This window comes from Grammomys surdaster, unplaced genomic scaffold (genome assembly GCF_004785775.1).
Source record: "Grammomys surdaster isolate TR1022 unplaced genomic scaffold, NIH_TR_1.0 62, whole genome shotgun sequence".
In the NCBI taxonomy this organism is placed as follows: Eukaryota; Metazoa; Chordata; class Mammalia; order Rodentia; family Muridae; genus Grammomys; species Grammomys surdaster.
The window spans coordinates 786,000-797,864 of record NW_021604564.1 but is presented as its reverse complement, the minus strand read 5'-3'; the positions used below and the strand labels follow the sequence as shown (position 1 = coordinate 797,864).

At 49.3% G+C, this 11,865-nt stretch overlaps 1 protein-coding gene across 1 annotated transcript in view; it reads right to left on the bottom strand.

The window, feature by feature from the left end:
* Catsperd (cation channel sperm associated auxiliary subunit delta) overlaps positions 1-11,007 on the bottom strand; it is a 36,516-nt gene extending 25,509 nt beyond the window's left edge. The window contains exons 1-6 of the mRNA XM_028764360.1: positions 10,952-11,007; positions 7,680-7,734; positions 6,900-6,976; positions 6,078-6,150; positions 3,895-4,012; positions 2,874-2,938 (exon numbers count right to left, since the gene is read on the bottom strand). Coding sequence (XP_028620193.1) covers positions 2,874-2,938; positions 3,895-4,012; positions 6,078-6,150; positions 6,900-6,976; positions 7,680-7,734; positions 10,952-11,007 — 444 coding nt within the window. The remainder of the gene's footprint in view (positions 1-2,873; positions 2,939-3,894; positions 4,013-6,077; positions 6,151-6,899; positions 6,977-7,679; positions 7,735-10,951) is intronic.
* Positions 11,008-11,865: the final 858 nt, after the last annotated feature.

Sequence of the window (11,865 nt, the reverse complement as noted above, 5' to 3'; positions counted from 1 at the left end):
CCAGTTCGTTAGCTGGATGCTCCCTGCGTGCTGCCTGGCCAGTTCGTTAGCTGGATGCTCCCTGCGTGCTGCCTGGCCTCCACAGCCAGGAAGTGTGAGACGTAAGGGGTGTGGGGGCAGGAAACCAACAGTGTGCTTACCTGGTACCTGTACGTGACAATGACCTTTGGGACATAGGACTGTGAAAGGCAGCCTGATTTCTGGTTGAGCACAGGCTGGAAACTGCTGGAGACACCAGGTGATCCTGAGGGGCCTGAAGGTGACCCTAAGGGACAGCATTCATTTTGCCATGCTCCCAGACTCCAGGCTCCTGACACACAGCCCTCCATAGATTTGGGTCCATTTTTGTCCTTTCCTCACGAAGGGCAACGCCCACTAGCCCCTCCACAGGTAGAGGGCATGACTACAGGCCACAGAGCCTCAAGACAGATCTCCATATTAATGAGATACCTAAAGGCCAGAGGGGCTTAGCCAATTAAACATTCCTTCCCAGACCCTCCTCCTTGCAAAAGGCCCGCCCTGAGGGAACTAGGGTACAGTTTTCATCTACTTTCTGCCATGACAATAAACATCTTTTTTTTTTTAAGTTCTTACTTTTTTCTTTCTTTCTTTCTTTCTTTCTTTCTTTTTTTTTTTTTTTTTTTTTTTTTTTTTGGTTTTTCGAGACAGGGTTTCTCTGTGTAGCCCTGGCTGTCCAGGAACTCACTCTGTAGACCAAGCTGGCCTTGAACTCAGAGATCCACCTGTCTCTGACTCCCAAGTGCTGGGACTAAAGGCATGCGCCACCACTGCCCGGCGACAATAAACATCTTAAGACCATGGACTTATCTTCTTTAGGATCCACCTTAGGAACAGAGGAGCAGGCCTACAGAGCCACCATCTAATCTCTCACAGAAGACCTCTCTGCATCTCCAGCCACAGAGACCACCAACCCAAGCAAGCAAACTGAGCCAGCTGTGACCAAACCAAGCAAGACTCTCATCCCCACAGGGCACAGCTGGAGCTCTCTCACCCTCTCCCCTTAGGCCGAGGGCTAAGGCTCCCCAGCAGGGCCTGGGGGCCCAAGAGCCTGAGAACCAGCTCATCCCCAGCCGCCTTTTGGCCCAGGGACCCCCAAGTCAATAGCTCTGGCTTCCCCACCCCGAGCGGAATTAGCTCAGCGCTGGTGTCGGGGAGAACACAGTCAAACTTCCCATGTTCCTGCCTCTCAGAGCGGCTGCCCTAGCCCCGTGGGACAGCGGCCAGGCATAGGACACACTTAACCCAACATTGGGGCACAGCTGTTCTGGGGTGAGTGACAGTTCTGTCTGAATCTGAGGCCCACTTCACAGGAAGAAGGATCCAAAACCTGACCTTTTAAACCTGCTTGGACTGCTGGGGTCACAGGCTTGTGCGACCCAAAACTGTTGGGCCGTGAAAGGGGTATTGGTTTTTGGTAGAGTGCTGACTGGAAGTAGCCCAGAGATCCTGCAAAGGACGGGCATCCATTCCGCTGTGCTCCCAGAATCCAGGCTCCTAACACGCCGTCTAAGGTCTCCATTTGACCTGCACTGTTCAGTCACATAGGCCATTGCAGCCCCTCCCAAAGAGCACAGGTAGAGGGTGTGACTGCAGGCCTCAGGCCCCAGAGGGATTTACATACTAATGAGATACCTGAAGGCCAGAGGGCAGAGCCAATTAAGCATTCTTCCCCAGACCCTTCCCCCTTATCCCTTCCTATTTAACTCAGGTCTGCCCTGAGTTTCACAGGAGTACTCCAAGATCCACCTACATCCACCATGAAAATAAATCTCTTAAACCCATGGACTTCTCATGTCTTTGAGGCCCGCCATGGGAAAACGCAGAGAAGGCCTTTAATGTCAAGCCTCTGCAGCCACCACACCTAATTTCCCACCTAGAGGACCTCTCTGCTTTCCAGCCACGGGGACCCACATCTTCAAGCAAGGTAGCTGGACCGCTGAGTCTGCTAAGTGAGTACAGTAACCAAGTCTCTCCTGCGGAGCACTGTCAGGGCCTTTTTCCTCTCTTCCCCCACTTGTTTCTCTTGGCCATGGGCTGGCCAGTTGTGCACCCACATGCCCCAGTCTTGGTCCTTCCTCAGCCTCTCAGTGGCATCTGAGAGCCCAAGGGCTTCCCCAGCCACCTCCTGGCCCTGGGATCCCCAATCCAAGAGCCCTGTGCCCTCAAGGGACTTCAGACCCCCGTAGCACCCACCCAGTGCAGTTCTCGGAGTGAACTCAAGTCAAGATTTCCGAGCTCCAGTCTCTTTGGAGCCGTGGGAATCACAACAATCCAACAAGATTCAAGAACCCATGCCCGCCCGAGCCCATGCGTGAGCTAATCATCCCCCCACCCCCACACAAAACCATAGTCTATCTCTTCTGAAAGCATTAAACTACCTCCTAACATCTGTCTACACCAAAGCCAAACACTGCTGTGAGCCCCAGGCATGGGAAACTTCTAAACAGTGAGCAGCAGTAGGTGTGGAGGCTCAGGCAGTACGCCATCTTACTTGTCCTGGGCCACAGAGAGGGGCAGAAGGAATCTAAAAGCCAGGAGATAAGATGAAGGACCTAAAAACGGCCATCTTCCAGACTCACAGCAACTGATATCATAAGCTCCCAGGGGCAATCAACAGTCAGCCTGAGGCAGGGCCCACTCAAGCCGGCCTACTGTTGTTGCCCAGCTGTTGCCCACCAGCTAGATCCCGAGAGAGACGGACAGTCCTGCTGACTGATCTACTGCTGGCCAGCCTTCCTGTGAGGTTGGGAGAAGGGACATCACCAAAAGTCAACACTACACAGCCTCTATTCCTAGCTCATGCCTAAGTGTTAGCATTTAGAAGGCTTTGAGAATGAAAGTTTGCAACTTACCAAGCAAAAGGAGCCTTCAAAACAACAAGTGTCACCACTAATGTGAGAGACAGATTCTGTTACACCTGAAAGTTAGATAGGTTAAAGTATATATACATTATAACCATATGAATTAACTCTTTACTTTTGTTTGTGTATATGTGTATGTCCATAGTGCAGGCACCTGAAGTAGGCATGACAGGGTGATGGATCCCTGGAGATGGGGCCATAGGCCATTGTCGAGTCTCCAGTCCCCTGGTTCTTGCTTTTGTTTTGAGACAGGATCTCATTGGCCTACAACTGGCTAGACACCGCTGGTTGATTTCCAGCTCCCGAAACTCTTTCTGCCTCTGCATCCAAAGGGTTGGGATGAGAGTCTTGTGCCAACACACCTGGCTGCATATCTTGAATTCTCCAAAGTTAAACATTAGGCCAAGCATGGTAGTACATGCCTGTTAGTCCAGGACTTAAGGCTGAGGCAGGAGAATTTTGAATCTGAGGCTAACCTGCACTACATAGTGATGCCCTTTCTCAAAAACAAGAACAAAAAACACCAAAAATAAATAAAATGGGCTGGAGAGTTGGCTCAGGGGTTTAGAGCAATGGCTGATCTGTAAGAGGACAGGGGTTCAGTTTCTAGCACATGGTGACTTGCAGCCAAATATGACTCCAGGTCCAGGGGATTGAATGGCCTCTTCTGGTCTGCATGGTGGCTGCACACATGTGGTACACAGACAGATATGCAGGCAAACACTAACACACACACAATAAAAGGAAAACAAATAGCCACTAAACTGAGCAATGGGACTGTGGCTTAACAGGCAGAGCTCTGTCACTTAGCGTGTACAGGATCCAGATCCCATCCCAGCATCCCATGAACTAGGTGTGGCAATGCACACCTGCAATCCCAGCTCTGGGGAGGTAGGGGCAGGGAGACCATGAGTTACTAGCTCGATGCCTGCTCGGGCTACATGAGGCCCTGTCTCAAAAACAAAATCAGACTAAGCTCAGCAACAGTGAAGCCGAGGTGTAGGGCACGCACCTTCCACTTTACGCCAGGCGTTCTCATCAAAATTGTAACTGTAGATTTTTCCACTGATCACAAACAGTATTTGTGAGCCGGGAAGAAAGTGGGCGCTCGTGATCGACGGTACTCCCACCTAAGAGCAGGACATACATGGGGTAAGGGCCTGACAGATGCACCCAAAGGGCTGGATCCAAGGTTTGCTCTGGCTCACAGAGCGGGCATGGTCCATCATAGTGGTGGGGGTTGGGGATGGATAGGTCAGAGTCCCACAGTCCCACAGAGAGGGGCAGAAGGAATCTAAAAGCCAGGAGATAAGATGAAGGACCTAAAAACGGCCATCTTCCAGACTCACAGCAACTGATATCATAAGCTCCCAGGGGCAATCAACAGTCAGCCTGAGGCAGGGCCCACTCAAGGAGCCACAGTCAGGAGGCAGAGAGCTGGATGTCAGAACCCAGCTTGCTCTCTCTTTGATCTAGTGCAGGAACACAGCCCCCATGGGGTGGTGGCACCTGTACTTAATTAAGATGGATCTTTCCCCCTCAACATATACCTCTAGAGTCTAGAAACTCTCTCACAGACGTGCCTGGGGCTCTTCTCCAAAGTGTCGCCAGAGCCCCTGTCCTGACCATCATGACGACATCATCACAAGCTGTAGCTAGTTAGAACATTAGTTCAGGAAGCAACCATTGTAGATGCAGATCCCAAAACAATCTGGGTCAGTAATACTGTTTATTTTGTTGTTGTTTTTCTGTAGTCCTGGCTGGACTTGATCACCTCAGAGACCTGCCTGCCTCTGCCTCTCAAGATTAATGGTGTGACCAGCGTTCCTTGAAATGGGTGTCTGCTTGGTATGTTTTTGCATGTGCTCATGTGGAAGCCAGTGATTAATACTACTACCACTTTCCACCTTATTACTTATTAGAATTTATTATTTTTAAAGGTATAGCCCAGGCTGGCCTTGATCTCATAGTTTCTCCTGCCTCATCAGCATACTCTATTGATGTGTCTTGGCTCAGCAATTAAGAATACCGGCTGTTCTTCCAGAGGATCAGAGTTCAGTTCCCAGAATCCGCAAGGCGGCTTGCAAACATCTATAATGCCAACTCCAGGGGATCCTGTACTCCTTTCTGGCATCCCCAGGCACTGCACAAATGTGGTACACAGACACACATGGAGTTTCTCAGAAATACAAAAATAACACATCCTTTTTGTAAAGATATGTTCTTTTTACTTGTGTGTTTGTGTGTCTGGCTTATGGCTTTGGATACCACCTTTGGGGCCAGAAGAAGGTGTCATGTCTCCTGGAGCAAGAGTCACAGGTGGTTGTGAGCTGCCATGTGGGTGCTGGGAACCGAACCCAGTGCTCTAACCACTGAGGGAGCATCTCTCATCCATATTTCAAGACCAGGTCTTACTGAACCTGGTGTTCTCTGTTTGGCTGGCTGGCTGCCAGTGAGCCCCAGGCCTCCTCCTTCTTCCTCTGTACACCGAGCTTCTCTGTGCACTTTGGGGGGCTTGCAGCCATGTCCTCATATAGCTACAGACTTAAATCACTCAGCCACTAAGTCATGTGAGTCTTCCTCACTGGGAACCGCGGGCTGTTGTTTTCTGGCCAGATGCTAAGTTAGGGAGGCAAAGTTGTTCTCGGTTGACATGTGTGCATCCTTTTTCAACAAAAAACTCCTGAGGGACTGGAGAGGTGGTGGTTAAGAGCATTGGTTGCTCTTGCAGAGGACTCAAGTTTCCCAGCACCCACAGAAGCTTACAGACCACCTGTTAGACCACTTTCAGGGGATCCAGCACCATCCTCTGGTCTCCTTGGGCACCAGGCATGCAAGTGGTACACAGACACACATGTTGACAAAACACCATACATATAAAATAAAAATAAATGACATCTCAAATAAGTATTTCAAAAGAAGGGGGGGAAAAAGAAGAGGAGAAAGACAAAACCTACAAGTATGAAAGAAAAAAAAAAGAAAAAAAAAGGAGGGGAGGAGGAAGAGCAGGGGAGGGGTAGGATTCTATCAGAGCTGGAATGAACTAGGTCCAGTCCGCCAACTTCTTTGTAACTCAGCATCTCTAAGAGAATCCAGAAAAAGAACCCACAGCTGACAGATCCATACCCCTGCCCCTGCACCCCACGGTCTCCTCTAAGTGTAACCCTTTGGAGCTGCAGGTGGAGAAATATCTACCGCCATTGACTGGGGAACGGTGAGCGGCAGGATGCTGGACTCAAAGTTGTTTATCGTTAAGAAAACCTTCTTCCTGTGTCCAAGAGAAAAGGTAGAATTAGGAAGCTCCTCCACTGGTGGGCCTGTGACCATCTGCCTTACAAGCTCCCCACCAAACGGAGTCACCCAGAAATAGTGTCATGTCATATTGTACTTGTATGCTTCGGTTTTTTTACATCTTTAAATGACATAGTCGCAGAGACAAAAGGCCATAAATGAAATAGGCAGGTGTTGGGTGGTTCAAGCCTGCTTCCCTGGCACTTCAGAGGCTGAGGCTGAAGAACTGAGACTTCAGTGTGGGTTAAGATGCTTCCCACTGAGCCTGGCCGTCGGAGTTTTATCCCCAGAATTAACAGGATGGAAGGAGAGCAGTGACCCCCACAGGTTAGCATCTGACCTCCACAGAGTGCTGGGGCATACTCAGACAGACACACCAGTAAAGAAATGTAATTGAAAAAAATTTAAGCCAAGAAAGGTTTCCTATTTATTTCTTTTTGTTTTGTTTTTGTCAATCTCTGATTGGCAGAAGCCACAGTCTTGGCTCCTGTCCCCAGAATGGCAATGCTTGTGCCTGTGTCTTCCTCTCTGTGTCCCACCCAGCCCAGCTAGAATTCCTTGTGGACTAGAGGTGCTTGGTTTGTTTTTTTAAAAAAGAGAAGCAGGAAGAGAGGGAAGGAAGGGGGTGAAAGAAAATGGGGAAGAAAAGAGCAAGGTAGAAAGAGGAGTAGAGGGACAAGGGGGAGAGAGCCGGGAAAGGAGAGGGGTGGGGAGGGCTAGGCTCACCCTAGATATATGGCGATGTCAGTCCTGCACAAGTTCTTGACCACCAATGTATTGGGGAAGGCGTAGAACAGTGGGTCCTGCAGAGAGCACAGACAGTCAGCCAGGAGGAGGTGAATTCCTGCCTTTCAATACTCATGATCAGAGGTCACATCATTCTCAGAACATAAAGAACAGAAACCAGTCTAGGCTACAGAAGATTATGCCTCAGGAGAGAAAAAAAAAAACAGTATAAACCAATCTGTTTCTGCTCCTTGCCTGGGCAGTGTGGGAGAGCTCGCCAGGTGTCATGGGTGTAGGAGAGTTGGCCCAGATTCAGGGCTTTTACTCGGCCCACCCCACCCACATCTACCCCATCTTGATCTGCTGGAACACTTGAAGATGCAGGTCCCGCAGATCCAAAGCTGCAGGACCTCCATGACACAGGGCAACAACAGTATCCGAGAGGAGTCCCCGTGAGGATCCAGTACTGTAGCAGAAACCAGAGACCTCAAACCAGACCGATTATTTCACTGTCGTGAACATTTACAAGTAAACATGCCTGGGCAAAAGGTTACACTGTGACATACGACCGTTTCCACGATGAGATTTTTTGAGTTTTAGTTTTCCTGGCAGGGTGCAGGGAGTTGCAAGGTCACTGGGTGGAGATGGAGGGACAGTGGAATGGGATTAAGGTACATGATGTTAAATCACAACCAAAATTTGAAAAGAAAAAAAAGAAAAAGAAAACACTCTGCTATGTAGTCATACTGGAACTCAGGAGGCATGCAAGGGGCTACCTACCCCTTCAACTTGTACATTGGACTCAAACACTTTCCCAGTCCTCACTGTGCGCGTCCTAGAGTGATTGAAATACACAACCAATAAATAATTAAAACACACACACACACAACTAAAAGTCAGCCTTTGTCTTCTCATTTATTCTGTTGTCAAGAATTTTCTAGCCGGGCGGTGGTGGCGCACGCCTTTAATCCCAGCACTTGGGAGGCAAAGGCAGGCGGATTTCTGAGTTCAAGGCCAGCCTGGTCTACAGAGTGAGTTCCAGGACAGCCACAGCCAGGACTATACAGAGAAACCCTGTCTCAAAAAACCCAAAAAAACAAAAAACAAAAAAAAAAAAAAGAAAGAATTTTCCTATTTATTTCATGTGTATGGGTGTTTTGGCTGCACACCACATGCATGCTGTGCCCGAAGTGACCAGCAGAGAGCATCAGGCCCCTTTGAGCTTTTGAGCTGCAGTTACACCTACCTGAGAGCCTTCTGTGGGTGCTGGGAACTGAACACAGTTCTCTGCAAGGGCAGCTAGTGATCTAACCGCTGAGCCATCTCTCAGGTCCTTAATCAATATTCATCTTGGTCTCTCCTACCATGCTACCTTTAGACATACTGCACAGAATATAGTCGTGATACTTTGAGGGCTCTGGGAGTCTTACAGCATTAGATAGTGATGGGAGACAGCTGCCGCCCCAGTCCCCAGAACATGTAAGAGACAGGCAGGGTGCTGTGCGTCTATCAGCCCAGTGTACCTATCATAAAGGCAGGAGGCACAAACAGGAGAATCCACAGAGGCTTTAGGACACTGGCCTGGTGTATTTAGCAGCAAGCAGAACAAAGTACCCTGATTTAAGCAAGGTCATAGGAAAAGTGTAATGCCTGAGGTCATCCTCTGATATCAACAAACATATGACATGTGGGCTCACATTAACATACAGAAAATACTGGGCCATTGAGATGGCTTCACTACATAAAGGGGCTTGCTACAAAGCCTGACATCCTAAGTTTGGCCCTGGTGGAGAGAAATGACTCCTGCAAGTTGTCTTCTGACTTCTTACACACACACACACACACACACACACACACACACAGAGAGAGAGAGAGAGAGAGAGAGAGAGAGAGAGAGAGAGAGAGAGAGAGAGAGCCAGGTGTGGTAGCATGCCTTTACTCCCAGCAGTTGTGAGCCAGACACAGGTGCATCTCTGTGAGTTTGAGGCCAGCCTGGTCTACATTGTGAGAAGCTGTCTCAAAATAATAAATAACAACAAAAATTCAGGAGCTGGAGATGGATCTGTGGTTATGAGCACTTGTTGCTCTTCTAGAGGACCCGGGGTTGATTCCCAGCATTCACATGGTAGCTTAGAACATCTTTAACTCCAGTTCCAGGGGACCTGACATCCTCCTATGGTCTCTGTGTGCAATGCATATGCATGCAGATAAACACTCGCGTACATAAAAGTAAATCTTGTTTTCAAAAAATATAAAAGATTGGTGCTCTCATTAAGAGGTAAAAGGACTCAAAAACACTTTCAAAGGCACTAACACTCCCAGAAGCTCATTTACAAACTCAGACGATAAAGCTTCACACGCGCTGCTTGGGGATCACTCAGAGACCCAGGTGGAGGAGACCTTACATCTCCTGCTCTGGAGTCTCCTGCCTTTTACAACCCCCCACCCCATCCCAGCACAGTGCGGGGGGGACCTTGGTGTTAAGGGGGCTCTCTTCTTTGAGGGGTCTCCCCAGGCTCCTTTTATTGTTTATTCAGAGACAGGCTGGCCTGAAATCCCCAATCCTCCTGCCTCCACTTCCTCAGTGCTGTGCAGGCAGGCATGGGGCACCTGTCAGGTTTCTGTGGTGCTAGAGTTTGCCCTGGCTTCACCAGGTGGGTCAGCCCTCAGCCCAGCTCCAGCTCAAGCCAACACCAGCAGTTACTTTTGGCAAGTATTTCTTTTTAAAAAAATATTTATACAAGTACACTGTCACTGTCTTCAGACACACTAGAAGAGAGCATCATATCCCATTACAGATGGTTGTGAGCCACCATGTGGTTGCTCACATGAATTGAACTCAGGACCTTGGTAGAGCAGTCAGTGCTCTTAACCGCTGAGCCATCTCTCCAGTGCTTGGCAAGTATTTAAGTTTCCCTACTTTGTTGTTGGTGGGTTTTGCTTTTGTTTTTTTTTGTTTTTTTTTTTTTTGCAGCAAACAACTTCTGGGACCTTCTGGGACCCATGGCTCTTTGCACAAGGTATATTTGCATGTAACATTTACTGAAATCTGCAGATGGCCTGGAACACACAGATGGTGGCATATCACCTGTCATCACAGTACTTGGGCGGCTAAAGCACAGTATTGTATTCAAACATGGATCCAGCTATGTTACACAGGCTGGCTGCAAAACTCACACCAAGGAACTGTCTTGCCAAACTCTAGTAATGATATTCCAGAATTCAGGGCTTAAGAACTGAGGTCCCCAGGGGACAGTTAGCAACACATATGGTGGGGAACTTGCTATTAAGGTAGCAGCCCCCATGACAGGATGGCTTTCTGAGCTGGGCACCAAAAATGGGACACTTCTCAGCAGGGATTCCCTGTCTCTTCCTGTCTTTGTTTGGAGAGTGTCCCTAAACACAGGTGGCTGGCCTCTGAAGGGTAACCAACTGCGTAACACAGCACACACACAGCTTGCTCTGGCTCCCCACCCTCATGACCCGTTAGCCCTTTCCACTTGTACCTCCCCCCCCAAAGCCCTTAAATACTCTCCCATCCCTGAAAGAACACAGTAGACATCCCTGTGCAGTAGTCTTTGGAGATCATTTTGTCCATACTCAAGGCTGTTTGAACCCTGCTCTCCACCTCTGTTCTTTTTGTCCCCTCAGGCTGGTGACCAACAGCCTCCAGGAAGAAAAGTGGGAAGGGGGAGTACATACATAGAGACATACTTGCATGTTAGCGATCAGAGATACTGCTAACCATGACACCATGCACAGCACACTTCCCAGCATGGTCTCAGCTAGCCTCAACAGCCCATAGCACTGCTACTGAGCCAGGTAGGTATGGATGGTGGGACAGGTTGCAGACTGCATAAGGAACTTGGGTTTGACACATGTCTAAGGCCCTGGTTCCACACCCAGATTTTAGTCATGTGCTTGGAAGAGACATGCCAAGTTTGATTCCTACAATTGGTTGGAGGGCATGCCTGGGCTCCAACAAAAACCAGCCCCATTCCTCCCCGCCACAAACCTCCCAGCAGCATCCCATCCCAGTTAGGCAGTCGCACCGGCACAGTTCAGCCCTGACCATGGTGGCCACTGCTGCTAGCATCAACATCAGCATCTTTTTTTTGGGGGGGGGGGCGTGGTTCTCCACAGCTAACACTCGCTCTTCAACTGCCAAGCTTGAGAAAGTGTCTGAGCATGCGTGAGGTTAGGCCGCTTCTCTACTACCCGCCTCTAGTCTGGGCACGCGCACCAGGTAAAAAGGTCACTAGCAGGACCTTTCGGACACGTGCGACAAAAGCCCCAGTAGGTCTTCGCAGAGGCAAGTGGAAGGAGTGAGCATGCGCAATATGGAAGCAGAGAATGCACACATCAAACCTGAAAGTTACATCCAGGTTCCGAGCTCCATAAGTCAAAATCCAGAGCATGCCCAAACTTCAAGGAAGTCTCCACAAAACCTGCATGAGCACACGTGGGTGTGCTTTGGGCATCCCTTGCTTTGTGGAGCTGAAGCATGCACAGGGGTCTCTTGGGACATGTCCTGGAAGCTTCGGTGTTTTGGTAAGGGCTTCAACTGTCAACAAAGGCAACGCTGAGCAGGCGCTTAAGCGCACGGCCTGTAACAAGCAGACTATAGGGGAGGTAAAAGCCCTTCAAGCAGGTCTCTTCCAGTGTGGAGTAAAGATGGTGGGAGATGTAGGGAAGATGTGTAGGGAGATGTAGTAAAGCCAGTTGTTGTGTATCAGCAAAAGACTCTGAGGCGCTGTACTTTTCTTGCTATTCAGACCCTGTAAAAACTTTTTGATGCAAGTTTGAAAACAACGCAGTTCTAAGGTGGGCAGGATAGACCAGTAGTTATAGGAACCGGGAGGGGCCATGCTTTCTCCAGGCCCCCTTCCTAGGGCGGTGCCCTCTGACACCCTCCCATACCCCCCAACAACCACCCCTCCAACAAGCTCCACTCCCATTCTAACTG